General features: G+C 38.9%; 1 protein-coding gene across 1 annotated transcript; it reads left to right on the forward strand.

Moving 5' to 3' along the window:
- The first annotated feature begins 15,800 nt into the window (after positions 1-15,800).
- Positions 15,801-16,812, forward strand: LOC145069831 (uncharacterized). Its single transcript, XM_079016778.1, has 4 exons — positions 15,801-15,910; positions 16,064-16,247; positions 16,336-16,476; positions 16,590-16,812. Exons 2-4 carry the CDS (start codon positions 16,074-16,076, stop codon positions 16,758-16,760), a joined length of 486 nt encoding a protein of 161 aa, XP_078872904.1. The 5' UTR covers positions 15,801-15,910; positions 16,064-16,073; the 3' UTR covers positions 16,761-16,812.
- Positions 16,813-27,902: the final 11,090 nt, after the last annotated feature.

A 27,902-nucleotide genomic window follows, 5' to 3' on the forward strand; every position in this document is an offset into this window, starting at 1 on the left:
ATTCAAAGTACATTGCTTTGAACATCCTTCTTGCATTAAGTTTCCTAATCTTACACAACTTTAATGAATAACTTCCACCTATGGAAACATTTCCACATTCCCATTTTGACTATCACTTCTGAACAAGAGTCGCCTCTCTTCAGAATATGTCAATATGGTCTTTTTAAAAATAACACTATACTTCCAACTGAACCTGAGCAACCAATATTTGGTAAACCTTAGATTGTTCTCGACAATTGCTTAATCAAATTAGTCATATCCAGTTCTAGTACTTTTTTCCTCTTAATGCTCTAGGCATTTGGAAAATTTTATAACAGATGAATATTATAGCACATGCAATCGATCCTATATCTGAAGCATATGGGACACAATTCATGATTTCTCACTTAAAGACATGATACTAGACCAGTCTTTTGCTATAATATTTCTATTTCTATTTGCCATGTTCTCATAATTTAGCTTATGAAAAGGGATGCCGTAGATATAATCGAATTTTAGAACGCAAATAATGTTACCATATATAGAATTTCCTTATGTTGAACCATTCCAACATAACATTCATATATATATATATATATATATATATATATATATATATATATATATATATATATATATATATATATATACTTGACTAAATTTGATTAAAATCTCACGATCTAAGCTTGTAGATTTGAAACGAAGTACAATTTGACTCTCCCTTAATTATAGCAAAACAACTTTTCCCAATTAAAACTTTTTGTTTTCTATAATTAACATTGCTAACTTGCAACACTTATTATAATTATCATGCTCCCACTAACATGATGATTATTAGCATAACACTTATGCTCCTACTAGCTTTGACATGTACTCAGAAATCAGCTGGACTTCTAGAAATCAATACTTTATTGACTTTCTTACCAAAGTTCAGAAAATGCTTTGATAAAACTTTATCAAAATCATACACCTTTCCTTAGATAGCACACATGTGTGTCTAAACAATTTCAGAACTATGAAAAGGAATGTCGTAATCATAGTCTCAATTGTTTAGACCTTTTACATTCCTCACAAGTCCATGTTAGTGTGTCGGTTAACCACACATGCTCCACTAACGACTTTGAGAATGCAAATATCACAATTGCTATCTACTTAAAACCACTTAGTGAAAGCGTTTCCTCACCATCATTTTCATGAATCAGAGAGAAAACTTATGACACTTAGATTTTATGGTGTATGTGTTCCTATCCATGTGAATTTTTCAAAACCATAATCACAAGACAAGGTTAGTGACAAATCCAAACTTATATGGATTGAACTTGTGTAGTCTTAACTTCTTGCCACCTGGCAGCACAAGGGCATGCCATTTCTTCCAAGTTGTTATGCAACCAATTGAGAACTCTAGAACTCATATGCAAAGCCAACTTTAATTGGAATGGGCACAGAAATAGGAAAAATGTCAACATGATAGGTTATAAACCTCAAGTCGTGAGCTAGTTAGAAAATACAGGTTTTATTCTTGATTAGATCTTGAAATTATTTCAGGATCTTTAAGACTCCCACTGTCCTCTTGACATATAAGACTCTCTTGCCAAATATTCAAGAGATAGTGTGGATTCTTTATCAAGAAAAACACTTCACACAATTGGCCTTAGTTGGTCTTTGTTTTATCCAAAACATCACAACTTACCAATTTCAAATGTACAAGAGTAGGACACATTTTACTCTTACATTTAACAAGTGTTAACAAACCTTCTTTAAGATATGTCACTCAAGTTACAATCTTGGAGTATTACTCTAAGAATTGTTTTTGGGAACGAAGTATGACTCATCTTCTTGATTTAACCATTCCAACAATTCATGACTCCTCTTCTTAGCCATAACAATGCACTAAGATGTCCTTAGTGGACCATTTGTGATATGGTTTCACAATCATTAAGATGACCACAAAACATGATACAAAAGTACTCTCCCATCTTTTCAGATTTGAGAAACTTTTATCTTTCTGCCTAATTTATTTTTTCTCATTCGTTCTGCCATACATCGAAACTTTTCATATGTTTCAAAATTATACTTAAACTTGTAAGTATAACCATATGTAGCACATGGTTCCTGGTACGTAAATCTTAATTGAGTATTTTCCATTTTTAGCCTTGGACTCGGCGAGTCATAGGTCTGACTCGCCGAGTAGAGACGGGACCCGGGACATGTTTAAGTTGGCAACTCGGCGAGTCCATATCCTGTACTCGGCGAGTCACCGCTATTTGATGAAACCCTAAGTTTCAGGGGTTTGCACCCTATTTAATCTCTCATTTCCGCCCCAAGCCAGCCCCCATTCACCCTCAGAGCCCTATACCTCGTTCTAAGCCTTGATTCTTGTGGATTTGAAGCCTTTGGTGTTCTCTTGAAGCTTTGGAGTGAGAAGGAGAGGATATCAAGAAGGAGAAGAGGAGGTCAAGCATCTTTGAACTATCTCAGAGTGTTCACTAAGGTATGGCTCGTTTTCCCCCATGTTTTCATGCTTATGGCCCCATTAAAGTCCTTCTTGAACCATTTCCAAGCTTGTGTTTACTTGAGGACTCGTAATAAGCAGAGTAGCTCATAGATCTAGGTGGAATCGAGCTCCAGGAGCCTGGATCTACCACCTTTATGGACCCATGTTGCTTGTTCACCCTAGATCTACCCTTTTGAGGCATTTTGAGCCCTAAATCCCTCATTGGTGAGTATCTACACGTAAAGTTGGAAACTTTATGTGTTATTCATGCTCTAGGAACCCAGATCTGTGAATGGCATGGACTAGAATCGAGCAAAATCGCGTATATAGTGATTACATGGCGGCGACTCGGCGAGTCGTTCATCTGACTCGGCGAGTCTGCTCGCGAGTCTCCGAGTTGTCCCCTTTTCGTTGTGACGAGTGTGAGTAGTGAGGCACGGGGTGTGACTCAGTGAGTTGGAAGCCGAACTCATCCATGAAGGAACTCGGCGAGTCATTGCCCTGACTCGGCGAGTTCAAGGCAATCTCCTTAGATCAAGAACAGACTCGGCGAGTTGTTCATACAACTCGGCGAGTCGCAGCATAAGTGTTCATCGGATGAAGATGAACTCGGCGAGTTGTTCATACAACTCGGCGAGTCTCAGCATAAGTGTTCAACGGATAAAGATGAACTCGGCGAGTTGTTCATACAACTCGGCGAGTAGGATGAAGGACTTGAACCTCAGTTTAGAAGGAGAACTCGTCGAGTCAACGCCTAACTCGACGAGTAGGGACGGGATCCAGGACAATCGATTAGATAAGGACTCGGCGAGTTGGAGAGCCAACTCGGCGAGTCGGGTCAACTGAAAGTTGACTCTGACTTTGACTTATGACATGATCAAGGGTAAAATGGTCATTTTACCCAAAGGACGGTTAGCAGTGATTGATTGAGTATGTTGTGGGAATTACAGCCGGAGGATTTCCGGAGTAGCAGCAGCAGCAATAGACAGTCAGTTCCCGATCAGACCAGCAACTACTTCGAGGTGAGTTACTTCCAGTAACGGTGGGTCTACGGCCACAATGCTGGCCCACCAGTAGGAGTTGTATGTGGATGATTGTCTCCGTGATATTCATCTAGGGTTACTACTACTTGTTCCATGCTTATGTGCTAGTATGATGTGATGCTATGTGTTAGTGGTAGTAGGGGAGATAGTCCCCAAGATATCCGGTCGATAGGGCCGAAGGGGTAGTTATACCCAGCCATGCTAGATAGATTCTGATACTGTGGTACATGTTATGTGGTAGTAGTAGAGTGGATAAGTAGTCTCCAGTACCCGGTCGAGAGGACTGAAGGGGAGGCCAACACCCAGATATGCTAGGCAGTATCCGGTCGAGAGGACCGAAGGGGAGGCCAGCACCCAGGTATGCTGGGCAATATCCGGTCGAGAGGACCGAAGGGGTAGGTCGGGCACCCAGATATGCCTGACAATAGATGTATGTTATGTGATTATTAAGGTATGTCGTACAGTGGGGGAACTCACAAAGCTTTGTGCTTACGTTTTTCAGTTGTTGTTTCAGGTACCTCTTCAGCCAAGGGGAAGGAGCTGGCTCGGTAGCAGCATATCACACACACTTTTGTTTCCGTAGTTATGAGTTTATTCTGGGATTGACACTCTGATATTTTGGTTGTTTAAATGTTGTGGATTTCAATTTGGTTTTCAATGTGAAATGGTTTAATTATACAATGTTTTAATTATTAATGATTTCCAAGTAATGATTTATAAACAAAATTTTTGGACGTGAAAATTGGGTCGTTACACCATATTTACTAAACCTTAGTAAATCATGACGAATAGTCTTATCAATCATTTGTGGTGGACTTGACCAGTGCACAAGAATGTGTACTCAATCCCTTAGTCCTTCACTTGACTCACATATACATGTGAATAAGGAATTAGTCTTAATTTTACAAAGATGAAAATTCTCATTCATCATACTATACAAATTGAATGATTCCAAGTTTCGGTCCAATTGAAACTTGGATGATGAGAATATTTCCTTATTTGGTAAATTTAGACACTACCACAAGTGAAAGAATCAAATTCATATTTTCAGTATTGCTAGAAACATATAAACCTCAATTTTCCATAAATGTCATCGCAAGGAGATAAAATAAAATAAAACAAAAATTTTATTTATTTATAAGATGTGGAAAAATATTTTTCATTACAATGCAACTTTATGGAAACTATGTTATTACATATTTCCTAGCAATCTATCATAACTCCTAAGTAGTAGCTCAAGAATCCGATCTTCGAACCACACGATTGAAATCCATCTTCGTGATCAGATTCAACATACTCTTTCTTTAAGTTCCCTTCCATTTGCTTGATCCTGCCATACATCAAAATGTATCAAGAATCTTCAAATAGGAACTTAAGAGAGTTAGATAGTGGACTTACCTGAAGCAGAGTCAAGCTTTTTGACTAGACCTTCTCTCAGATCTTTCAGGTAGTCAAGGCAGCTTTGCAACCAATGCCACCTCCATAACCATCTGCCTAACCCCACCAGACACTAGAACCCAAACCCGACTGCATCGGGTCAGTAACCCCTGATTATCCCGCACGAACATGGTATCCTCACCCTTGATCCTCTCCAACTTCCAATTCTCTGGTCGTATGCCCTCTACTTGGGCATCTCTGATCAAACTCACAAGCGGAGAATCCACTGTTATCCTCATACATACCGAGGGGGTAGAAGATCCAGCCGACTTGCGGCTCAAAGCATCCGCAACCACATTCGCTTTACCAGGGTGGTAAAGGATCCCACAATCGTAGTCCTTGACTACATCCAGCCACCTGCGCTGCCTCATGTTCAGGTTCGGCTGATCCATGATATGTCTCAAGCTCTTGTGATCCGTGTAAATGGTATAGCGGACCCCATAAAGGTAACGTCTCCATATCTTGAGGACAAACACCACCGCCCCCAACTCCAAGCCATGCGTAGGGTATCTCGCCTCATGCGGCTTCAGCTATCGCGATGCGTAGGCTATAACTCGTCCTCTCTCCATGAGGAATGCCCCTAGACCTGTGATGGATGCATCACAGAACACCACAAAATCCTCAACTCCCTCAGGGAGTGTCAATACTGGTGCCTCACACAAACACTGACAGAGGGTCTCAAACGCCCTTTGCTGCTCGGGACCCCACCAGAAATCCACCCCTTTCCTCATCAGACGAGCGAGGGGTACTGCAATCTTGGAGAAATCTCGTATAAATCTCTGGTAGTATCCTGCCAACCCCAGAAAACTCCTAATATCCGAGGGAGATTTTGGGACCTCCTACTGCATAACTGCCTCGATTTTGGTCGGATCGACCAAAATTCCTTCCTGGTTGACGAGATGTCCGAGGAAGTGGACCTCTCGCATCCAAAACGCGCACTTCGAGAACTTGGCGTACAGCCGTTCTCGTCTCGGGACTCCCAATAACTCTCGCAGATGCTCCTCATGCTGCTCTCGGGTCTTGGAATACACCAAGATATCATCTATAAACACTATGACCGAGCGGTCAAGCATCGGTCTGCAGACCCGATTCATCAGGTCCATAAACACTGCTGGCACGTTGGTGAGCCCAAACGGCATCACCACAAACTCGTAATGTCCATAACGAGTTCTGAACATGGTCTTCTCCACGTCCTCCTCTCTGACCCTGACCTGATGATACGCATACCTCAAGTCTATCTTGGAAAACCAAGATGCGCCCTCTAACTGATCGAAGAGGTCGTCTATCCTTGGGAGTGGGTAACGGTTCTTCACCGTTAACTTTTTCAACTCCCGGTAATCAATGCACATCTGGTGCAAGCCGTCCTTCTTCTGGACAAAAAGAATCGGCGCTCCCCATGGAGAACTGCTAGGTCGAATGAACTGCTTGCTCAACAGTTCATGTAGTTGCGACGACAGCTCCTGCATCTCTGGTGGCGCCAATCGGTACGGAGCCTTAGTGATAGGGGCCGCACCTGGCACTAGATCGATCCTGAACTCGACCTGTCTTTCCGGAGGTATCCCTGGCAACTCTTCTAGAAACACATCTGTAAACTCTCTAACCACTGGTACATCGGAAACCGAGGTCTGGTCCCTGATTCGCGTATCTACCACATACGCTAGATAACCCATACACCCATGCTCAATGTACTGCCGAGCCCTGACAGCTAAACAAAACCCTGATCCTACTCTGGTGCCCTCACCATATATAACCAGCTCTCCCCCACTTGGGGTTCGAACCACCACTCGTTGGCCCTCGCAATCAATCATAGCACCGAACCGACTGATCCAATCCATGACCACAATCACGCACACCTCCCCCATAGGGATTGAAATCAAATCTATTAGAAAAGACACCTTAAAAATCTCCAAGTCACATCCTCGATAAACTGAAGAAGCAGAAAACTTGTGTTCGTTGGCAATAGACAATCGCAATGGACACTCTAGCTCGCCCACTGGCGCACGGAACTCCCTAATAAAAGACTGAGACACGAAGGACTGAAACGCCCCCGAGTAAAAAAAGACCAAAGCAGGCAAAGAGTTCACCAAAAACGTACCAACAACCACATCTGGTGATACTCTGGCCTCCTCTGCCGTGAGCTGGAAAGCACGAACCTGAGCCTTCGGAGGCTCTGCCCTAACTGGTCTCCCATCCGTGATCCTCAAAGTAGTCGGCGCTGCCGCCTTCACCGACTTGGCGGCAAGTAGTCGAAATTCGACCCTCATGTGACCAACCTGATCGCATTGATAACATAACCTCATACCCTGAGTTGGGGCGGCCTGGCGACAATCATTCGCGTAATGCCCCTCGTTGCCACACTTGTGGCCCCCATTACTAGCCCGACATACACCAGAATGACCCTTGCCACACTTCCGACAAGTGCGGCCTTGCTGACCTCCGGTCCTAGTATCAGCGGTCTTAGGCCGCTTCGGCGCCGGCTATGACAGTATCAGGGCCGGCCGCTTCTCCCTTAACTGCAGCTCAATCTCTAACTCCCGCCGTCTGGCGGCCTCCTGTAACTCCAGAAGAGTATCACATCGCTGGGTAGATACAAACTGTCGGATATCAGTCTTGAGCATACTCAGATAACGGGTCATCTGAGACTGCTCGGAAGCAAACTCTGGGTAGAACATCGCCCGCTCGGTGAGCATACGGGTGATCTCCATCACCGACTCTCCATCCTGTCTCAAGATCAGAAACTCCTGTGCCAAACGTTCCCGCTCCACCCTCGGAATGTAACGGGCGTGGAACATATCCCTGAACTGCTCCCAAGTAACAGCAGCTCTCTGATCATCAGTGTAAGCCCCAGTCGTAAGTCTCCACCAGTCCTTGGCCCCGGACCTAAGCAGGTTCAAAGCACACCTGACCTTCTGGTCAGCAGGACACGAGCAGGTGAAGAAACACCCCTCCACATCTGAAATCCATCTTATAGCCTTGATGGGATCCTGCATCCCATCAAAAGTAGGGGGCTTCGTGTTATCGAAATCCCTGTACTGAAAATCCCTACCAACTCCTCCCCCTACCGTAGATACAACTAATGTCGCTGTTGCGGCGGCTGTCTCTGTGAGGGCTGCGTAGCGCTCATCAAAATACTCCACCATGGCGGTCTTAATCGACCCGAACATTTCCGGCAACTCGGCCCAGAACAACGCAGCAACCTTATCGTGCAGGATCGCTTGAATCATGTCATCCATCTCATCTGGTCTCATATGGCCGATAGTCTCAGGTGCTGTCAGCTCCCCCTGTCCGCCCTCTCCTGATCCTGATCTTGATCCCGAACCTGATCCGGTCACAAAGCGCCTGGTCATCACCATTCTGAAACATAACACAAGGCATCATATAACTCATACAAATAACTGGGGACCAACCCCCGATAAAACCCTAGGGTTTGTGACTTCCTTGTTACGCGTATGGGCCCTGTGCTTTCAGTAGTACGGGCCCAAACTACCTTCCACACCTACCCATATTTGTCCCAAGTATCATCACAAATCCCTATCAATACACATAATAATATCGAGCACTCAAGCCTGAGTCCTAAAGGAAGGCTAAATGCCTCTAAGTCGGCGGACTCCTCCCAAACAACCACCCTACCCCCGAAACTTCCACCAACCCTGCAGCACTAGTGTATGCTAGCCATACATAACACTGGACCCTATAGACTTTTGAATATTCAATCCTACCCTAAGCTCCTAATCAAACAAGAACAAAACATAAGGCCAAATCAAACATTCTCAGGCTATAAGATCTTAATTATGTATAACCGTGATGCCTATACTAGATAACTACAGTAATGGTGTTAATTTTATATAAGGGAAAACCTAGGCTAGCCGGCATCATGTATCAGACAATCCTACCATGCAATTTCTGAAGATCCCTAGCCTAGTAATAGCATGCTGTTCTATCATATCAATTAACTGTATCGTATTTTGGGGTCTACTTACTGGCTTCGGCTGATCGTACACCATGCATCCTCCTTTACTTATTTTGAAAACCATTTAAAACCATTTTTGAAAATCTTTCCTTGATTTGAGACTGGATTCACATGAATGTTCCTCCAATTCACTCAAACCAAGCCTCTGATACCAACTTGTAACATCCAAAATTCCAACCCAATTTAAACTTTTTAAAACATGCCAAGTACATCAAAACATTACAACTTTGTTTTCAAAATATTGATTATCAGAGTTTTTCCCAGAAACATAAACACAATAGGAGGAGTTGTACGATCATGTATTGGCCTTGCCTCGATCCCTTGATGTACCTGAAACAATAAACTAAAACTGTAAGCCCAAAAGCTTATTGAGTTACCCCCAAAATACCAATACACATACAATCCACATAGCAATATCAACATTAACATATCATATCATTCTAAACAAAACAACATGCACCGAGTCCACAGCTTTACAAGCTGGACTACCCCCTGGGCTCTTAGTACGAGTCTGGAATGCCTACCGGGCCCTCAGCTCGTATCTGGAATGCCATCGATCCCTCAGTACGAGTCTGGAATGCCTACCGGGCCCTCAGCTCATATCTGGAATGCTCCCGAGTCCTTAGTATGAATCTGGAATGCCTATCGAGCCCTCAGCTCATATCTGGAATACTCTAGGGTTTGTTGGCTACTGCACGGAGCAGTACAACCTCAACCCATCCCACATAACATGTCGACATGTAATAGATAAATACACATACATGAAATCAGACAATATCACAAGTAGTCCTACAGACCTACCAAACTAGCATATCAACTGGCATACATCACTAGCATGCAATACTAACTCATGATCAACATCTAACAATGTTAGAATAATACATCCAATGCGTCGGCCTTGGTGCCTTAGACTCCTTAGTATATTGAGGATAACTCACCTCGTAGATTTCAGCTCGGTAAATAAATCACAACTCTCCGATAACTCGTCAAAGACTCCACCACCTATTACCACATTATAAACATGCTCATAAGTCTTCATCCTCACAGAAGACTTCATAACCCAACTAGCTAACCCTGGTCAAAGTCAAAGTCCTTAGTCAAGGTCAACAGTCCATGTTGACCTTAACTCGTCGAGTACCCTCGGCTACTCGCCGAGTTCCTTGAAATCCTTACCCACTCGCCGAGTCACCGGGGTGACTCGTCGAGTTCCCACAATTCTTGATTGAGGCCTTATGGCCACCCGTCGAGTTTCCTTCTAGTAACACGTCGATACACACACATTCCTAACTTGGGGAAAACTCATCCAACTCGCCGAGTCGTTCATGCAACTCGTCGAGTCTATGGCGATCTTCATCGGACACGCCGAGTTGTTCATCCAACTCGTCGAGCCCATGGCTATCTTTATCTGACTCGCCGAGTCGCCCTTGCGACTCGCCGAGTTCCTTCGGTCCTTAAGCCATAAAGACCCATTTTAAGCCATGCAAAGGTTCCAAATTACAGATCCAAGCTCCCAGGGCATGCCTTTCACGTAGAGTTGCAAACTTTACATGCATGCATGGCTAAAAAGGTTCTTAATGCCAAAACTAAGCTCTTAATAGGTTTCATGCACAAGGGGGGGCCTCATTCATGACCAAGACAAGAACTTTATGAATCTAGAACTCGAGAAAGGTCCAGATGTGAAGTTACAACTTCTGATCTAGCTCATGTCTTGCAATATCACCTTACTCAAACCATAAAACCCTAGATTCCACCATATGAGATCTATAAGGGAAAAGAGATAAAGATGTCGACTTGATACCTTCAATGGGTGCTAACTAAGGCAGATTTCGAATTTCCTACTCCTTCCTTGCTCCTATCTCCTTATTCTCCAAGTTCTTCCTCCCACAAGCCTCCTTCCAAGCTTACAAAGCACAAGAAAGACACAATACACGGTTAGGGTATTCTATGAACTCTTACTGACTGCAAGGAGGCCAAATGAGGCTTATGCCTCCTTAAATAGAAGGCAGAACCCGGGACTTAGGGTTTCTTCTGCCGGCTCCTACTCGTCGAGTCCCTTTATGGACTCGGCGAGTAGGTCACTAAATATGCGATCCCCCTCGTTGCTACTCGACGAGTAGCGTACCCTTAACTCGGCGAGTAGGACTTAAACCAAAGAGATTCTTACTTAAATCCATACCTGAGAATCAGGGCGTTACATTATCTCAATTTCAATAAACTAGCTTTTATTTTAAACTTATCATAAGAATTCTAAATTCTTGTTTCAAGTTAAGACTTTTACCAAATGTCATTTTAAGCCGATTGTTAATATCAAACTAACTAACACCAAATTTGATTGATTCCTTAACATTATCAAGTTATTACATCTAGTACATTATATATTCAAACTCATATTGTGGGTTGGGGGTAATCCAGCCCGATGGTTATGGGCCCAGTATGCATGATGTTATATGTTTTTGTGGTGGTATTTTGGGGAACTCGCTAAGCTTTGGTTTACCATTTAAGTTTTATGTTTCAGGTACTTCAGATGATCAGGGCAAATCAAATGCATGATCGTATACATCATTCAATGACATATTTTGGAGATGTTATGATACATTGATTTTGGAACAATTGTATTTGATCTTTCGTTTTTATGACTTGAGTTTTTTTTTTAAAACAATTATTTCTCATTAATTCAAATTTTATGGTGATTTTGGGATGTTACATAATCATTGAGGTTATTGTTGCAAGAAAATAAATTTTAGTTCTTATAAACATTTATGAAAAGTGATATTTGCTAATTTCATTATGTATTGAATCAAGATTACATAGATTCACCAGGTTTCTAGTATGTTCTCATATCTTTCATCTGAAAGTAACTACTGACTAAAAATTAATTTCTTCTCACAAAAGGGTCTCACAAAACATCATAATGTGATCTCCTTTAGATATTATAGTATATAACGTAATTCAATCTTACAGGTCAAACGTCAGTTTCGCATTGTATGCAAATTTTGATTCATTTAAGTGTTGTGAGGGATATTGCATCTATGAAAATAAATTGATAGAGTTACCTTAATAAACTTCGAGGTAATTAGGACAAAATTCGTTGGGAATGTAATCAAGTTGCATAGAATCGTAGACTAACATGTCATCTCTTTCATGTTGATATTCTTTAGTCATACTTGAACGGAATGACAAATTTTCACAAACCCTAATAGAACAACCCCTAATTAAGAACATCAAGTTAGTAAAACTTATGGGTTTCGTAACTTTGAGAAATCATCTCGGATCTTAAACACTCCAGGAAAGATAACCGACAAAAATTAAAAGGCATGTCGATGTAAAACCCTAACATTACTAGAACAAATACTCGGCACAAAAACATGAAACTGAGGAGTATACCTACAAATGTGTGTTTAGAGTCAGAGGTACCGAGGCGGTGAAATTCATGAGGATGGAGTTTAGAAAGATGAAATGGCAGAAAGGGTGAAGAATATATGCTATGGAGAGGATTTTTGGCAGGAAGATGAGGAAGCCACCATGTTCCATATTTTTGACCATTTTGTCCTTCTGAGATATATATAAATAGAAGCGAAAGTTTTGGTTGAAACGTGAAAAAAACCATTAATCTCACATTCTCGACAATATTCGTCTTCTTGGTTTTAATATTATGTGAACTCCAATCTCAAATCATGTTATTGAATCTCATATTTATGTTCTCCTGTCTCATTTAACTAGTAACGTTTATATGTTACATATTTTATGTTCTCGTTTTTTATGTTTCCTTAATGTATCAAATCAAAAAATGAACATTAATATGGTGTTGGGGATTCTCAATCTTGTCTATATGATGCGTTAGTGGGCATGTGCGTCGAAGAAGTTAACAATGTTTCTAAGTCCCGAGTGGCCTCATGAACCCATGTCGTTTGTGGTGTTAATTTTCGAATAATTTATGAGGTCATAAGGGTTTGCGTTTGGTTTTTTGTATTTTCACCGAGACGGATTTTGAGGAAAAAAAATCTAATTTAAATTGGGAGAATTGTAACATCCAGATTAAAGTGTGTGATAATTTGAGGCTATTTTAATGAAATTTGGGGGTTTGGGGTTTTTGTTTGGTTGCGACGTGGTGATGGAGACCTACCGTGGTGCGACCATATCATTTAAGTGGCAGCGCGGTCAAGTGGTGGACCATGGTACGATGGCGGCTGGACACAAAATCCTAAATCTCGGGATTTGGTCCCTATATAACTACACTAAATTCGAGGGTTTGCTGATTCTCTCAGCCACCATCCTCACAAACAAAACCCTTTCCCTATAGTGCCTTTATATGTGTATGTTATTAGTGTTTCAAGCCTTAGAGTGCTTTTTGAGAAAGAATTTGGTGAACTTGTTGCTTGCAGAGTGGTTTCTGCATAAGATCTTGCACGTTCTTGAGCTTATGAAGGTATAAAGTTCACACCTTTAAGAGTTCTTAGTTGTTATTTCATCATTTAAAGCTTTGTTTTGACTTTAGAGGAAGGTTCTTAGAGTTTGAAGCAGCTCCAAGACATTGCTTGAATTTTGGGTGGTTTCTAGACCTTTTGGTCCCATAAAGTTGAATGATTGCACTCATTCCAAGCCATACATGTTATCTTGGTCATCTTGGTCCTTAGAAAGTTAGAGTTTAAGATCTATGTAGTTTGGACTTGGGAAATGGATAAAGTTGGAAACTTTATCCATGTACATAATTAAAAGAATCAACTTTGAACTTTTAAGCTCTGTACAGTAAGGATTAAGAGCTTAATAGATTAAGTTGTTTGGATGTTCAATGTGGAACAGCCTATGTGTATGTCGTGACGTGGGTGGCGACATACGAGATTGTTTTGGAGTGTAGTGATTGTGGCATAACCAAGGGGTTGGTCTCGAAGCAAGTACTTGTTCATCGTTGGTCGTTGTCTTTTTTACCAGTTTAACTTTTGGTTAAATTTGGACGTTTTGAGCTATAAACCGAGGTTTGAGATTTGTTTAATTTAGGCAACTCGTATAGCTGATTCTACGAGACTTCAAGGTAGTTCGGATTCAACTTTTTGTTTCAGGTGAGTCTTCTCCTTGTATTACTTATGATATCGTTTGTTAGACTAGTAGGGTCTTTTTGATTGCTTGTATGTTTACATGCTTTATTGGGCGAGGCCCGTTGGGTTGGACCCGTAGGGCTGGGCCCATTGAGTTGAAATATACCCCTAGGGTTGGACCTTTTATTTTGTGTTGTATGTGGTATTTTGAGAAATTCATTAAACTTTGTGTTTACGTTTTTAAGTTAAAATGATTAGGTTTTCATGTTAGTAAGGAGAAGATTGCGACGTGATTGAATTGCATATTTTGTTATGCTTTAGAGATTTTCCGCACTCTTGATTTTATTATGATTATAACTATGTTTTGATGATGTCTGAAACAAAGGGTTATTTACTCTTTTGAGAATGAAACTTATTGATTTCCTTTATATTTTAAATGAAAAAACATAATAAACATAGGTATGGATAAATAACTAACCAATTAAGGAATATCCTTGTCGTTTCCAATAAATGTTTTCAGAGAAAATTTGTAAACACTAGCGAAAAGATTGTGTTAAAATGAGGAAAAGAGGAAAAAAATCAATTTGTATCATGAAATTTTGCAGCTCACATGCAATTTTCGCAATCAAGTGCACTTTTTCCTTTCCTAATACGATATTGTTTTGCTAAAAGAAAAGTATAGGCGACGTTGATTTTGGAAAATAATGACCTGCGAAAATTGTGGTTATTATGTATATTTCATATTATTGCATATTTTGTGAAAAAACCTTGGGAAAAAATGTTATTATGGTAAAAAAAATATTTAGATAAATCATTTATCTTTTAAAAGTTACATATTTTAATTGTCTTAATATTTAGCGGCATTTTCTCAAATATAAATTGGTTTTATAGAGATAATGAAAATACTTCCTTTTGCGAATTTAGTGTTAATAGTTCTTTTGAAAGCGCAAGCAAGGTCACCACGTATCAATTCCCACCTAATAGTTCTAATAAATGTTTTCAGAGAAAATTTGTAAACACTAGCGAAAAGATTGTGTTAAAATGAGGAAAAGAGGAAAAAAAAAATCAATTTGTATCATGAAACCTTGCAGCTCACATGCAATTTTCGCAATCAAGTGCACTTTTTCCTTTCCTAATACGATGTTGTTTTGCTAAAAGAAAACTGTGGGCGACGTTGATTTTGGAAAATAATGACCTGCGAAAATTGTGGTTATTATGTATTTTTCATATTATTGCATATTTTGTGAAAAAACCTTGGGAAAAATGTTATTATGGTCAAAAAAATCTTTAGATAAATCATTTATCTTTCAAAAGTTACATATTTTAATTGTCTTAATATTTAGCGACATTTTCTCAAATATAAATTGGTTTTACAGAGATAATGAAAATACTTCCTTTTGCGAATTTAGTGTTAATAGTTCTTTTGAAAGCGCAAGCAAGGTCACCACGTATCAGTTCCCACCTAATTTGTCACATCGTTTCACTCTACATAACAAAGGTAAAAACAAGCAAACCTAGAATAACATTTTATATGTTCAATATTGTAAAAAAAATAAATAAATAAAAATCGATGTCATATGCATCAGCAATGAAAAACTAAATTCACTGATAATATCATTATGATGGTTTTTTCCCTCATTTCTCCCAACTTAATATAATAAGGTGGTTAATGATTACTCAAAAATTAATTGGATGCATGTCCCTTATACCATTTTAAGAAAGTTTGTTAGATGTCAATTAATTCCAATAAATATAAATTTACTTTGTTATCCTATCAAAATTCTGGAAAGCCTGACGCGTCTATATAAGCAATGGGTGTTCGTTCACGCAACCTATATTCTTTATCCATGTGTCATCTATATATAACTCACGCTCCTCCTTCTGTTGTATTATGTCTCTTTGAACGTTCAACGACTAAGAATCTGCGTACTATCCTATTTCCTTTTCAAGTCTGGTCCGTTTTCGTTCTCCTAAAACTCTTCTCGACATTTGTGTAATCATCTAAGCATACTCATGTTGATTTTACTCTAATATTTATATATATTTTACTTCACTGAATCAAATTCCTAACGCATGCATGATTATGCTTGCCTCTTGTGTTTGTCAGAATTGAGATTATGGAAACAATGGAGGCTATGTATAGGCTGGTGAGGGAGTACGAGTCCAAGAACACTATCCGTAGAGTTGACCCGGATAATGTGAACTTGCATGTGGCATGTGGAAAATGTGGGAAGGGCATCATCGTGGTTACAAATCTTATAGAATTCAAAACGAGTACTGGAGCTGAATCAGTAAGTATTAGAGGTTTTGTTTTGTTTATTAAGTATGTTGGTTTTTGTATGTAAGGTTTTTTTTTTGTGTGTTTTATCATTTATGCAGTGTTGTGAACAACGCTTGGATATAAGTGTCCATCAGGCGCAGTTAGATGAAGAAGAAACTACTGTGGGAATCCTCTCTGTTGTAGGAAACTTTAAGATTCAAGCAAAAGAGATAACTGACGACGATGTGGAGTGGTGTGCTGTAAGTCCATACACTTGTAACTTGTTACAATTTACAACTTTTGCAATATGTAACTTTGTTTATTCTGATCATGAAATGTTTCTTTTTATTTCTTTTTTTTTCTTTATTTGCAGCGGTTTCAAGATAGTAGTCTTTTACGTTTTAAGTCAAAAGATCAGTCATGGAATTCTTCTGGCAGTGATAAAAAAATGAAGAAGGTGGAGCGAATGATGTTCCTACCAAAGAAGGCTAAAGAGAAGAGGATGAAAGAGATGGAAAATGAGACGGTGGGGTGGGATGGCTGAGATGATTCTTTGACCACCAAAAATACTATTTAGAAATTGGAATCACAATTATACGCAACCCAATGATTATTTCATCCTCCTTAATGAGGTCACTCCAGCTTAGAGAAGAAAACTGAAAGATTCTGCTCTTTCTTCTCTAAGCTGAAGTGACCTCTTAAGGAGGATGATAGAATCACTGGGTTGCGCATAATTGTGATTCCAATTTCTAAATAGTATTTTTGGTGGTGATCTAACTTGTTGAAAGTTGCTAAAACAAGCTAACAAGGGTAGACAGTATGTCTTTATATGTGGATTTAATATATATAAGCCTAGCTAGGTAAATAGATGGTCACTGTTAGTAAAACTGTTAAGGTCATCTGGGTGTGTTTATTATGGTTCTTATTGTTGGTATGCTTAATTATTAGGTCATATGATGTCCAGATGTGATATTTTGCGATGTAGCTATATTTTATTAAACCATGGTGTATAAACACACGCGCGCGCATATATATATATATATATATATATATATATATATATATATATATATATATATATATATATATATATATATGCGCGCGCGTGTGTTTATACACCATGGTTTAATAAAATATAGCTACATCGCAAAATATCACATTCACCAAAAATACTATTTAGAAATTGGAATCACAATTATGCGCAACCCAGTGATTCTATCATCCTCCTTAAGAGGTCACTTCAGCTTAGAGAAGAAAGAGCAGAATCTTTCAGTTTTATGATTAATTGATGACATACAACTAATTACAAAGTGGCAAGAAATAGTGATGAATGTACTGATACCTGCTACGACATGAAACTATGGAAAAAAAATGCTATGTTAGCATGAGTAAGGACTATGCTGATAGCTGAGTGTGTAATGGCAATGGTGATTGAAGTTACACCCTAGGGGATCACGAAAGTAATATGATTATGAATGAATTTATGATTCCATAATCATTGAGAAATAAGGACTCCGGAATTTTGTACATACGATTAAATGTAATGAACGACAATAAGTGTGACAATACTAATATTGTGAGTTCAATGTGCATGCTCGAGAGTTATCTTTTGAACTGGAAACATGATTTAACAGCTCATTTATCTAAGTTATCCTAATTAGTGAGCTTTGATGTTTTTTTTAGAAACAGCAAAATTATATTAAAATGAACCCCAACTAGTAAGAAACTAGAGGGGTAGGAACAGAAAAAGAAAAAAGACATACAGATAGTAGTGGTAAGTAAAGAAAAATACGTAGTAAAAACTAGGAAAAGTGGAAAGGAGATGATGACCACACGTTCCATTCACATAAACCGCTTTCTCTCTGCATTTGATCCAGAGATACCAATGATTTTATCTGCTCAGCTCCGCAAAAGGTATTGACAAATTTCAGATTAAAAGTCCGGTCATTTCTATATTTCCAGAGGCTCCATATAAGCCCGTAGCATATCATCGTGAGCCTTTTTTTTCTTTTTTGAATATCGACCCCAGCTTGTAGCAAAACATATTAGATCCCTGACATTGTGAAATGTTTGGTGCTTGATGCCACACTAGTCAAATAATTTGTCTCTTATTGCACTCACATACGGGCATGTTACAAGGATGTGATCGGCACATTCATCACTAGCAAAGCAAGCACCACGACACGTCGAGTCGAGCTCTACACCCCGTGATCTTAGAGCCATCATAGAAGGGATTTTATTTTGTAATGCTCTCCAAATAAAGAAGTTCACCTTGATCGATGCATCCTTATGCCATAGCATAGGTGGTAGTATCTGACTTGGAACAAATTTTTTATCGATTAACCTCCGTAGTGCCCCAACTGTATAGTGACCATCTACATCAAGCCTACTTTTCCATTGATCACACCCGCTCGCCAAGTTTACCGTGATCAGTTCATTCATTAGGTTGTCCAAATCCTCAGATAGTCCAGATTCAACTGGGTAAGAATTCCAATGACCTACAAAACAACCGTCAATGATTCTGTCTGCTACTTTACATCTTTTCCTTGTCTCCAGGCTGAACAGGTCGGGGTATTTGTTCTTCAATTGGTCTCCATCAGTCCATTTGTCATACCAGAACTGGGTGTTGTCACCGGATCTGAGCTGTAGTTCGAACACATCCGCTATTTCCAGGTTACGCCTCTTGAGATCCTTCTTTATGGTTGCAATGTTATGCCACACGCCATTGATATACCTGCTAGAAAAATAATCGTGAGGTTTATTGAATAAGTTGTGTATATCTTTTATCGTGCGCCCCCATAATGAGTCTCCCTCATTTTTCAGACGCCACCACCATTTGACTATTAGGCTGACATTCAGCGCATGTATTGATCCAACGCCAAGCCCACCATCAGATTTTGAAGCTATTACTTTATCCCATGCCACCCAGTGTATTTTCGGTTTATCTTTATCTCCGCCCCAAAGGAATCTACGTCTAAGTTGTTCCAGAGTCTCGGTGATCGCCACCGGTGCTGTGAACAATGAGAAGTAGTAAGTGGGAAGATTGCCTAGAAGTGAGGTGATCATTGTTAGTCGACCACCGAAGGAGAGGGATTTCGATTTTCATGATGATAGTTTGGAATGAAATTTGTCGATTATTGGTTTCCAGTTTTTTATAAGATTCATGTTCGCGCCAACAGGGACACCGAGATATTTGAAGGGAAATGATCCTGCTTCACATCCTAAAATACTGGCCCAATTTGTAATTTCTTCCTCAGTCACCCCAATTCCAAATACTCTGGATTTGTGAAAGCTTACTTTTAAGCCAGATGAGACGTGAAAGCATCTAAGAATCCATGCTAGATTTTTTAGATTGGATCTTGACCATTCACCTACAAATAAAGCATCATCTGCATAGAACAAATGTGAAAGAATAGGGTCACCGTTTGGAATTTGAACTCCTTTGAATAATCCTTTGTCTTTGGCAGCCTCTATTGCTGCGTTGAGACCTTCCATGGCTATGATGAGAAGGAATGGTGAAAGTGGGTCACCTTGACGCACGCCTTTGGAAATTTTGAATTCATTCGTTGGAGACCCGTTTACATTGACAGAGGCGTGAGAGGAGTTCAGACAACCCCTAATCCAAAGACGCCATTTAGAGCCAAAGCCCATTCATGTGAGTATGGAATCTAGATATTCCCAATTTATTGAATCAAATGCTTTATCAAAATCTACTTTGAATAGTAGGATCCTCTTTTTTATTTTCTTTGCCCACGAGTAGAGTTCGTTTATCACTAATGGTCCATCTAGAATGCTCCTGTCCTCTATGTAAGCTGATTGGACATCTCAAATGACTCCACCAATAACTTTTTTGAGCCTTAATGCAAGCACCTTTGAGATGATCTTGTACATGCATCCAATTAGGCTGATAGGTCGATAATCGGACAGTGAAGAGGGGTCTTTTACCTTAGGCACAAGACTGATGAAAGATGAGTTGCATCCTCGTGCTATGGTACCAAATTTGTCGAAGTGAAGGATAAAGTTCATCACATCAGTTTTGACTATATCCCAGTAGGTTTTGATGAATTTGAAAGTAAATCCATCTGGGCTAGGCGCCTTATCACTGCCACATTCCCACACTACAATTTTTACTTCTTCAAGTGTGAGGGGGGCTTCAAGTTTTATAGCTTCCATCATCGAAATGGATTTGATGTAAAGGCTGATGAGTTTTGGTCTAGAAACCAATGTTTCAGTGAATTTGTTCTTAAAAAATCTAAGTGCTTCACCTTTTACTTCATCAACCGATGACACCTATTTACCATTCACCAATAACCCATGTATTGTGTTTCTCATGTGTTTGTTGTTTATATAGCCATGAAAGAATTTCGTATTCTCATCGCCCTCCACAGTCCATTTTACCCTTGCTCTTTGTTTTAAATCTAACACCGCAAGTTTTTCTAATTCAAGGATTTTCTTGAGACCCTCATTTCGTGAACCGAGTTCTGCATCTGTGAGTGATCTTGATTCTGTCAGTTTTTCAAGTTGAGAGATATTTGCCTTTATTTTTGCTACCTCAAGACTTTCTATATTATCATTCTTACTTTTCCATTTTTTGATCTCGTCTTTATGGTTTTTGAGTTTTGCAGCCAGATAGGCATCAGGATTGCCACATCTGACGAACCTTTCCCAAGCATCCTTAACAGTGCAGTCGAAACCTTCTTTTAGTAGCCAAGAGTTGAATAGTTTGAATGGACGTGGACCGTAGTCAGTTGCTCGAGAGGAGAGTGTAACCGGATTATCGTCAGAGAGCTCACGGGGATGTGCCGTACAAACAAGTGAAGGAAAAGCTGTGAGGAAATTGGAACAAGCAAGAAACCTGTCTAGTTTACTCAATTTGGCACCAACTCTAGACATGAAGGTGTACCGCTCACCACCCATGTTGAAATCATGAAGTTCCGCTTCTAGGATGAATCTATTGAATGCGGATGCACTTTCTTGACAGAAGATGGAATTGAATCTCTCGTCTGGCCTTCTAACTGTGTTAAAATCACCAATTGCCTGCAACTGATCTTTTGATCTATAATAGTTCTCTCCATAGTTTTTTTGGTCGTCAACATCATGTGGTCCGTAGATGTTGGCAAATATGGTATCCCCATTGGTTCCAATCCATATCCCTATGACAATGAGGAAGTGGCGTGTTTTAATCACTTCCTTTTTCTGAAAACATGTGTTATTCCATATCGATAATAGCCCCCCTGATCTGCCATTTGAGTAATAGCCCCCCTGATCTGCAAAGTGTTTATTGACAACCATAGTATTACATTAGACTAAATGGCTTCTAGCACAGGGTAATGTTATTCTTTTTCTTTTAAAATGAAGTTCTCTAGAGACATATGTGGAGGGTTACAAAAGCCCCATGTGTGAGAACATTTTAACTTGTTTAAAATGACAAGGAGGAGTATAAAAACGTAATGCAAATAATGTGACGTGCTACTTATGGCAGAATGAACTTCGAAAATGAAACATCACATTGAAAAGTCATTTGTTGCAACAAAAGTCCAACAAACCACACAAGTCCTTATTTCAATAACATGAGTTATGTTTGTTTTTGGACAGGGGTTTAGAGAAATTAAATATCCTTTTACATTTTGTTTTTTGTTTTTGGTCTTATCTATTTAAGATAATGACAAATATATAAATTTAATATCCAATCAAATTTAAGTTAAATTAAATGATATTTCTCACCATCTAAAATAAGTAGGAAGAAAATAAGTACAAAAAAGAAAAATAACAATGTACGACCGGTTAAATAAACATGGTTATGTCCAGGGTCGGCCGTAAGATTTCGAAGGCCATGTGCAACAAAAGTAAGCCCTAAAACTTATAAATTATAAAATATAAAACATAAAATCTAGTTTTTCATTTCATCTGGTAATTTACTTTAAGAACAAAGTTCCGTTCAAATATACATAAAACTCTAGTTTTTCACTTCATCTAGTAATATACATAAACCTTCATTTTTTTTTAATTCCAGTAGACACTTTATAAAATGGATATAAACACCTTTGGTTTGTAAATTTATTTTTCCTTTGTTATTTGTAAATTTCTTGCTCTTGACGCCAAAATAGGATAAACTGAAATGTAAAATTCAGAATAAGAAAGAAAGAAATATAAAATATGAAATCGGTGAAATGTAAAAGAATTTGAAATGTGAAACTAACAAATATAAAAATCTGAAATTTATATAAGATTTAATGTTTTACCTCTAAAAATCTCGAGAGCAACAACCAAAAACAAAGAAAATATGAAAACTAACACAAAGGAATCGCTTGAGCAACATTGTAACAAGAACAGTGGAACACAATTACACAAACGGGAAAAAATAAAAAATTTCACATTGAGCAACAAAATCATGAGAAAAAGAAATGTAAAATTATAAGATTTATTGTTTTACCTCTAAAATTCTCTAGAGCAACAACCAAGAACAAAGAGAATCTAAAAACGAACACAAAGGAATCTCTCACTAAAAAAAATGTTAATTAGTAACGAAGGCAAAATGGTCACTAACAATAGAAAGAGTTGTCACTAAAATGAATTAGTGACCAAATATCCGGTCGTCACTATAGGTCCGTCACTAAACTGATTTAGTGACCAAATATATAAATGGTCACTAAATAGTGACTAAAACGATTCATTTTGTCACTAAAAGTAGTCACTAATCAATGTAAGTTGTCACTATTTACCCAATTAGATACCATAAAAAGTCGTCACTGCTTTATCAAATTAGTGACCATAAAAGGTCGTCACAGATTTACCCAATTAATGATCATAAAGAGTCGTCACTGATTTATTCAGTTAGTGACCATAAATGGTCGTCACTGATTTGGTTGCTATTTTTTGTATTTAAACTATTTAAGTAACTATCATGTTAGTTAATGATAAGATATACTATGATCCATTTATCAAAATAAATATATTCAAAACATAAACATAAATTGTTCATAAATTTAAAGAAACTTACAATATTCGGTATTGAAATGGCTAAAAACATCATATATTAACTTTTGGATTAAGTATGATTATACAAGATTAATATAAAAAGAGTCTCTCAAGGCCAACAAGAGAACAAGTAAGAGTGATATAAGTAGATGTTAAGTTTCACTGCAATCCACAAACCTTGTTCTCACTGCAATCCACAAACATTGTTCTGCTGCTTTCAAGTAATGATATGTCCTAAACCCTGTAGCAAATAGGTGGGACATATTAGTGACGTTTCCATCTGGTTCTCATTAGAAAACAAATTGCAAGAATTTATGAATTAATAGGAATTGGGGAAAAAATATCTACCTCCTCATATCCCAAAAGGTCTTTTCTCTCTCTTCAAGATACACTAGAAACTGCAATTTAATTGAATTAATATAATTTTCATTTTCATTTATAATTCAACATTTGACTTTCAATCTTGCACTTTATATCAAAAAGGTATTATCAAGACATAGTAATGTTACCTGCGGTGTTAGCAGCAACAAAAAGAATAGACCCTAAGGGAGGTGGGAGTCGTTCCCATTAAACCCACCGAATCCACTGAACCCACTGCCACATTAGCTTTTCTCTTTGATTTTTCTTCATCTTTCCAAACCCACAACACACGGAAATCCTATATTTCTCAACCCACTTAATTAAAAAAATATATACAAAATAATCAAGGTAAAATCTTAATTAGCAATAGAGTTACCGCCGGTACCACTCCCTCTTTGGTGGATTGTTTAATTGGTTTCACGAACCCACTTCATCCTCTCTCTCTACTTTCTCTCTCTCATTTTCTCTTGTACCATATGTTTTAAGACTTGTACCTTAGTTGTTTAGTATTTTTTTTAATTGAGTGGGTTGAGTGGGTTGAAAAAGATAGGATTTTCGTGTGTTGTGGGTTCGGAAAGATGAAGAAAAATCAAAGAGAAAAGTTGATGTGGCAGTGGGTTCAGTGGGAACAACTCCCTCCTCCCTAAGGGAGGAAGGAGTCCTTCCCTCCCAACCCACTGTCACATCAGCTTTTCTTTCTTCTCTCTTTTTCATCTTTTTGAACCCACAACATATGGAAACCCTATCTTTCCCAACTCACTCAACCCACTTGTCACATCATTATTTTTTTATTTAATTAAATTCAAAATTATTACATAAAATAAAACATAATATTTTTTTTCTAAAAATAATTTTTTGCTAATTTAAAACCAAAAAAAATCTAAAACAACATGAATTGTAATGACCAGCTGCTTTGGATAGACAAAGTTACCTAGGAAACAAAAGTAATGAAAGAAAAAGAAATAAGAGAAAAAGAATGAAAGAAAAAAGGTCACGGATCCTCTTGTGTTTTTTATTTCTTTGAAAATTAAATGAAAGGCAGATAGAGACATGCAAGGTAAACAAAATTTCTAGCGAGTTCTATAAGCCGATTGCATTCACGGTATCATGACCAGGAGGTACCGCCGGTACCACCTCAAAAAACTACATCGACTCCCTCCTCCCTAAAGAAACAGAAACATGTTGGTGAGTCAAAGATGATTTAGGCCCCGTTTGATACGCATCTTTCCAGGTCCAAACAGATCTTTCTGGCTGAATGGACCGGAAAGACTGTTTGATTTGCATAAAAGAAGGGGTCTTTCCCGGTAAGATTTGTGTTTCCCAGAAAGCCCCAAAATCATATCTTTCTGGATGAATGGGCTGGAAAGACAATTATACACCAAACCCGCCTCTTTCTTTCTTTATTGGATTATTAATTTGTTTAGATAACTTTTTAAAATTTATTTTTTATTGAATTATTACTTTTTTTCATCATTCAACACAGTCAATCAGATGTACAATCAAACAGCATTGTTTCTTTCCCAGTCAGAAAACTTTCCCAGACAGCACTTTCCCAAAGAGAAACTATCAAATGGGACCTTATTGACTATTCCCTGTCCAAGAGATTCAGTAAGAAATGGTGCTGCTTTTGGTGGTTTCAATGGCTGAAAAAATAAAATAATATTTCATTCATAAATAAAATTAATGATAGCAATTAACTTTTAATAGTTAAAAAGATGATGTGTTAAACATGCAACCCTTGCTGTTTTTTTATTTGTATACTTCGAAAGTTGTTGATTCTCCCGGAGAAAAAATGAACAAAAACATACACATTATACAATTTTTATTTATTTATTTCATCAATCCAGAAGTCGCTACTCCCGAAGAAATGGTCGTCTTTGAGGCCCACGAGCGTGATGCAACGAAAGTTTATTGCATTATGCTGGCCACTAAGAATCTTGAACTCCAAAAGTCCTATGAGGACATGTATCCATACGAAATGCACCAAGATTTGCCGGAGAGGTACCACCAAAGCGCAAGGCAAGAGCGTTATGAGATCATCACCAACATGATCACCGCTAAGATGGGGAGTGGAGAGTCTCTAACCTCGCATTTGCAAAAGATGCAGAGGTATGTTGATCGTCTTTGCAAGTTAAATGTTAACTTTGGGGAAGATTTGGCTATCGACATCATTCTCCACTCCTTGCACTCGTGCTACAACCAATTTAGGATGACCTACCATATGAACAAAGAAGATGTCACCTTAAGCAAACTCCAAGGGCTCCTAAGGACTGCTGAGAGCAATATTAAGGACAAATCTGTTGCATCATCCTATATTGTGGTTGCTCCCGCGTTGGCAATTGGTCAAGGAAAGGGAAAGAAGAGGAGGGCTCCATGTAAGAGCCGCCAAAAGGGTAATCCCCAATATGGTTCCTCTTCTAGTGGAACCAAAGTTGGTTCGGTCAAACCCTCTTCCAACCCCAAAGAAGCAGAGTGCTATTACTTCCACGAGAAGGGCCACTGGAAACGAAGCTTCCCTAAGTATCTGCAAGACATAAAGGATGGGAAGATTAAACCCACCTTTGCAGGTATGTATTCTATTAAATCTAACAACTCATCATTTGCTACTTCATGGGTTCTTGATACAGGGTATGGTTACCACATTTGTTCTGATTTGCAGGGACTAAGAAGAAGTAGGGAGATGGAACATGGGAATATAAACTTGATTATGGGAAACAGAAGATCGTCGCCTATGACCAGAGTCGGAGTTTATTCTTTAGTGTTGAGTAATGGGTAAGGATTAGATTTAGATAATTGTTGTTATTTGCCAGATATGGCAAGAAACATTATTACATTTCAGGGATTGTTTAGACAAGGTTTCAGATATTCTTTTGATAATAGTAATGGTTCTATTAATGTTTATTTGAATGGTGTCTTTTATTTTAATGCATTACCTTGTAATGGGATTTATGAATCTGTGATGGTTGTTGATAATTTAGGAAATGTTGTATTGAATATTGAGTCGTCTACTAGTCTAGACAAAGCATGCTTGTGGCATTGTCGTCTTGGTCATGTTAATAAGAAGCGCATAGCCCAACTCCAAAAGGATGGAGTGTTGGAGTCATTCGACCTTAGGGACGATGACGTGTGTGAATCTTGTTTACTTGGGAAGAAGACCAAGTCACCCTTTATTGGCACTTGTGAAAGGGGTGAGGGTCTATTGGATCTCATACACACCGATGTGTGTGGGCCCTTTAGATCCACCACAAGGGATGCTTGTCGCTTTTACGTGACTTTACGGATGATTATAGCAGATATGGATATATCTACTGAAACAAGAAAAAGTCAGAAACCTTTGAAAAGTTCAAAGAGTTCAAGAATGAAGTGGAGAATTAGCTGTGCAGGAAAATCAGGATGCTTCGGTCATACCGAGGAGGAGAGTACCTAAGTCTTGATTTTCACGACTATCTAAAAGAATGCGAAATTGTTTCGCAATTGATGCCTCCGAGGAAGCCACAGCTGAATGGTGTGGCTGAGAGACGTAATCAGACCTTGTAGGACATGGTTCTTTCTATGATGAGTCGGGCTTCATTACCAATAGCTTTCTGGGGGTATGCCTTAGAGACAGCCACCCATATACTTAACTTAGTTCCCACCAAGAAGCTTACCAAGACTCCTCACGAGATGTGGACACGGAAAGCTCCCTCGTTGGCACATATTAAGGTTTGGGGTTGTGAGGCTTTCGTAAGACGAGAGACTCACGACAAGCTCGAACGTCGTAGTGAGAAGTGTTATTTCATCGGCTTTCCACATAAGTCTTTTGGCTATCTCTTCTATAGACCGAGTGGCAATGTTGTCTTCGTTGCTAGAAGAGGAGTTTTCCAAGAAAGGGAACTGATGAGTCAAGAAGACAGTGGGAGGCAAATTGATCTTGAAGAGATTCAAGAGCAAAGCGATGAAGGAACCTCCAACACTGGCACTCAACCCGAGGAGGAAAGTCCGGTTGAACTCATTGACGAGTCCTTACCTCTTAGACGTTCTAGTAGGGTTAGTGTTCAACCCCAGTTTTATGGTTTTCATATTACTGCTGAAGGGGATACATTTATTAGTGATGAAACACTGATAAATTTAGACGAGCCTAGCAGCTACAAAGAAGCCATGGCAGGCCTGGAGTCTGCTAAATGGAAAGAGGCGATGTACAGCGAGATTCAGTCCATATACGACAACCAAGTTTGGAATTTGGTTAATAATGTACCGGGTCGTAAGACAGTCGGGTGCAAGTGGATCTTCAAGAAGAAGACGGACATGGATCGAAAAGTGCACACTTATAAAGTGCGATTGGTTGCGAAGGGTTTTACTCAAACTCCTG

This window comes from Lactuca serriola, chromosome 1 (assembly GCF_051521515.1).
Source record: "Lactuca serriola cultivar US96UC23 chromosome 1, Lser_US96UC23_V15, whole genome shotgun sequence".
NCBI classification, from domain to species: Eukaryota; Viridiplantae; Streptophyta; class Magnoliopsida; order Asterales; family Asteraceae; genus Lactuca; species Lactuca serriola.

What these genes read in the sequence shown, in the direction of transcription:
- LOC145069831 (XM_079016778.1), top strand. Translation starts at nt 16,074, where the DNA reads ATGGAAACAATGGAGGCTATGTATAGGCTGGTGAGGGAGTACGAGTCC. An exon ending in CGAGTACTGGAGCTGAATCA is followed by an intron (nt 16,248 to 16,335) that starts GTAAGTATTAGA and finishes TCATTTATGCAG; the next exon opens with TGTTGTGAACAACGCTTGGA. An exon ending in ACGATGTGGAGTGGTGTGCT is followed by an intron (nt 16,477 to 16,589) that starts GTAAGTCCATAC and finishes CTTTATTTGCAG; the next exon opens with CGGTTTCAAGATAGTAGTCT.